This window comes from Phalangium opilio, unplaced genomic scaffold (genome assembly GCF_054372755.1).
Source record: "Phalangium opilio isolate 3A_F unplaced genomic scaffold, DU_Popi_V2 ptg000089l_1, whole genome shotgun sequence".
Lineage (NCBI taxonomy): Eukaryota > Metazoa > Arthropoda > Arachnida > Opiliones > Phalangiidae > Phalangium > Phalangium opilio.
Window position 1 is genome coordinate 1,253,104 of NW_028324194.1, and position 2,841 is coordinate 1,255,944.

The 2,841-nt window shown below is 45.0% G+C and overlaps 1 protein-coding gene across 1 annotated transcript; it reads left to right on the plus strand.

Annotated features, from left to right (window-relative positions):
• Positions 1-2,024: 2,024 nt before the first annotated feature.
• LOC149646246 (uncharacterized) lies at positions 2,025-2,465 on the plus strand. Its single transcript, XM_089850308.1, has one exon. The coding sequence runs from the start codon at positions 2,025-2,027 to the stop codon at positions 2,463-2,465; it is 441 nt and encodes a 146-aa protein (XP_089706434.1).
• Positions 2,466-2,841: the final 376 nt, after the last annotated feature.

Below are 2,841 nucleotides of genomic sequence, written 5' to 3' on the forward strand. Positions count from 1 at the left end.
TTCCTGCGATGGCCGCAGCCCGCCTGCAGAGGTGGGCATTGATGTTATCAGCTTACAATTACAAAATCACATACAAGAAAGGAAGCATGAACGGCAACGCAGATGCGTTGAGTAGGCTTCCTTTACCCACTCGAGACACTGAACCTCCTCTACCAACCGAAACAGTGTTCCTGATTCAAGCTATCGACCTCGGCCCGATTGATACCAAAGCAATGAGAAAAGAAACGGATTCCGTCCCGATTTTATCCCGGGTTACCAAACATGTCATACACGGATGGCCAGACAACATCGAGTCGCTTTCACCGGAATTGAAGAAATATCATAGACGCTCAACAGACATTTCAACCGCCAATGGCATCTTACTCATAGGCAATAGAGTCATCGTGCCCGCAGCTCTCAGACGGACAATAACGGAAGAACTGCACAGTACACACCAGGGAGTGCGTTCCATGAAAGAATTGGCCAGAGCAAAAGTTTGGTGGCCGGGTATAGATCAAGATCCAGAGGAAACATCGAACTCCTGCGAAACCTGCAGGAAGCACACACCAATGCCGCCGAAGCAATTCTCACCATGGCCATCTTCCGCAGCACCCTGGCGCAGGGTCCACATAGATTTTGCTGGACCAAGGACCAATAGAACAAAAATACCTAATGATCACAGTTGATTCGTATTCCAAATGGATAGAGGTGGATATAACTAGTTCAACATCATCAGCGACAGTCATGAAACATCTTAGACAGCACATGGCTTGTTTCGGCATAATTCCTCTCTTAAACACCGATAACGCCACGTGCTTCACGAGCGGAGAATTCCAATCCTTCGTCAAAAACCACGGTATTCGCCACCTCACCACAGCGCCGTATCATCCCGCCTCTAACGGCCAAGCGGAACGATCGGTACGCACGGTGAAAACCACATTGAAGAAAATCACCGGCGGTTCCACCCACGAGCTCAATCTTATTGACGAGGGTCTACAAAAACACACAGCGGGATCGCTAGAACTCCGTATAGCACGTTTCTTAATAAACTATCGAAGAAGGCCCGTAAACGGCGGGCCATCACCAGCGGAAATGTTGCTCAATTGACCACTGCTAACACGGCTGGACTTATTTTACCCATCGAAACTCGTATACCCTAAAATCAACACAGAAGAACTTGGGCTCTTAGGAAAACCCGCACACGCATGAAATTTCGGCCAAGGCGACAAATGGATCCAACGTGTCATCACCAAGCAGCTTGGTCTTATGATGTACGAGGTCCAAACAAAGTCAGGACTGACAATACGAAGACACCGCAACCAATTGCGCTTCCTTGCAATTGTCGACACAAGTAGCACCAAGGCACCCGTCTCACCACCTGAAGGATCGACGGAACAGGACTCGTCGCAAGCGGCCGGAAATCCCACGTCATTTATCAATATTCACTTAGCAACACAAAAGGCTAACGAACTTAGTGAGGCCACGACAGAAGCGCCAGCATCGCTACCAGATGAGCAACAACAGCAAAACACATTGACTAGCTCCTGTTCAGTCCAAAGAGAGTTGCAAGAAAAGGCACCTGGTCCATCAAAACTAGCAGAGGTCTTACATCCACGCGATCTATCCCGAATCAACGAAGGGTCTCAACACGCGCTCGCGGATACGCTACGTATTGAGCCAAGGAGGTCTACTAGAGAAAGAACAGTCCGCAACATCCTGGATTATACGGAATTAATTAACTTAATAGTATTATAAAAAAAAGGAAATGATGTTATGTTTTAGCGTCTTAATGTTTTTTATATAGTAGTCATATATATATATATTTTAATGTTTTTTGCTTCCGGCATTATTGACCAAAGGGGGCGTTGCTTCCTAGTTTACAATTAAGATAACGGGCGTCGAATAAATCATTATGTACGGCGGCTCGGAACGCGTAATGTATGAAATGTATTAGAGAAATAAATACCGTTATAATTAGATTGCGTGTCACGACATCTGCACACCTAACAGGTGACATGCTCGTAAAATTCCAAAATGATATAAGAATGGAAGACGGACGCTATATGGTCAAGTTCCCTTGGGTTAAAAGCAAAGACGTGCTGCCAGATAATTTTGGGGTTGCAAAAAAGAGATTTGAAGGTTTAGTAAGAAGATTTCAGCGAGAGCCAGAACTGTATTCAGCATCCAAAGCTATAATAGAAGAAAAAATTATGCAAGGAATCTTGGAAGAGGTAGAACACCCAGAAAACAAGAAGGCAGGTACATATTACTTGCCGCAACAAGCTGTGAAAAGAGAAGCCAGCACTACTACAAAGTTACGAGTAGTCAATGACGGTTCGTCACATGTAGCTGGTCAACCTTCTCTAATGAAATTTAGGCTACACAAGGTATCCATTGTAGCGGATGTGACTAAAGCATTCCTGCAAATCTCCCTGGACAAAGAAGATAGAGACTCGGTTCGCTTTTTATGGCAAAAGAAGATGTAAATGGGATTCCAAAAATAGAAGAATTCCAAACCATGCGCATGGCCAGAGTGCCGTTCGGTATCAACTCGAGTCCTTATCTCTTGGCAGCAACCATCAAGACACACGCAAAAAAATATGAGAAAAGTGACCCGGAAACATACGAAGTTTTAAATGAAACCTTATACGTCGATGACTTGCCCGCCGGAGAAGAAGATGAAAACAAAGCTTATCAACTTTCGCTCTCAGCTTCAAAAATCATGAGCGAAGCTTAGATGGAATTGCGAAAATGGCAGACCAATTCCGACGCATTAAGAGACAAATGGGGTGAAGACACGCGTGACCCCACGAAAACAATAAAATTCCATGGAGAGGCTGAAGCAAAAACGCAAAAGTACTT

Bases quoted from the DNA above. Each gene is read 5' to 3' on its own strand.
- LOC149646246 (XM_089850308.1), top strand. From the start codon at position 2,025: ATGGAAGACGGACGCTATATGGTCAAGTTCCCTTGGGTTAAAAGCAAA.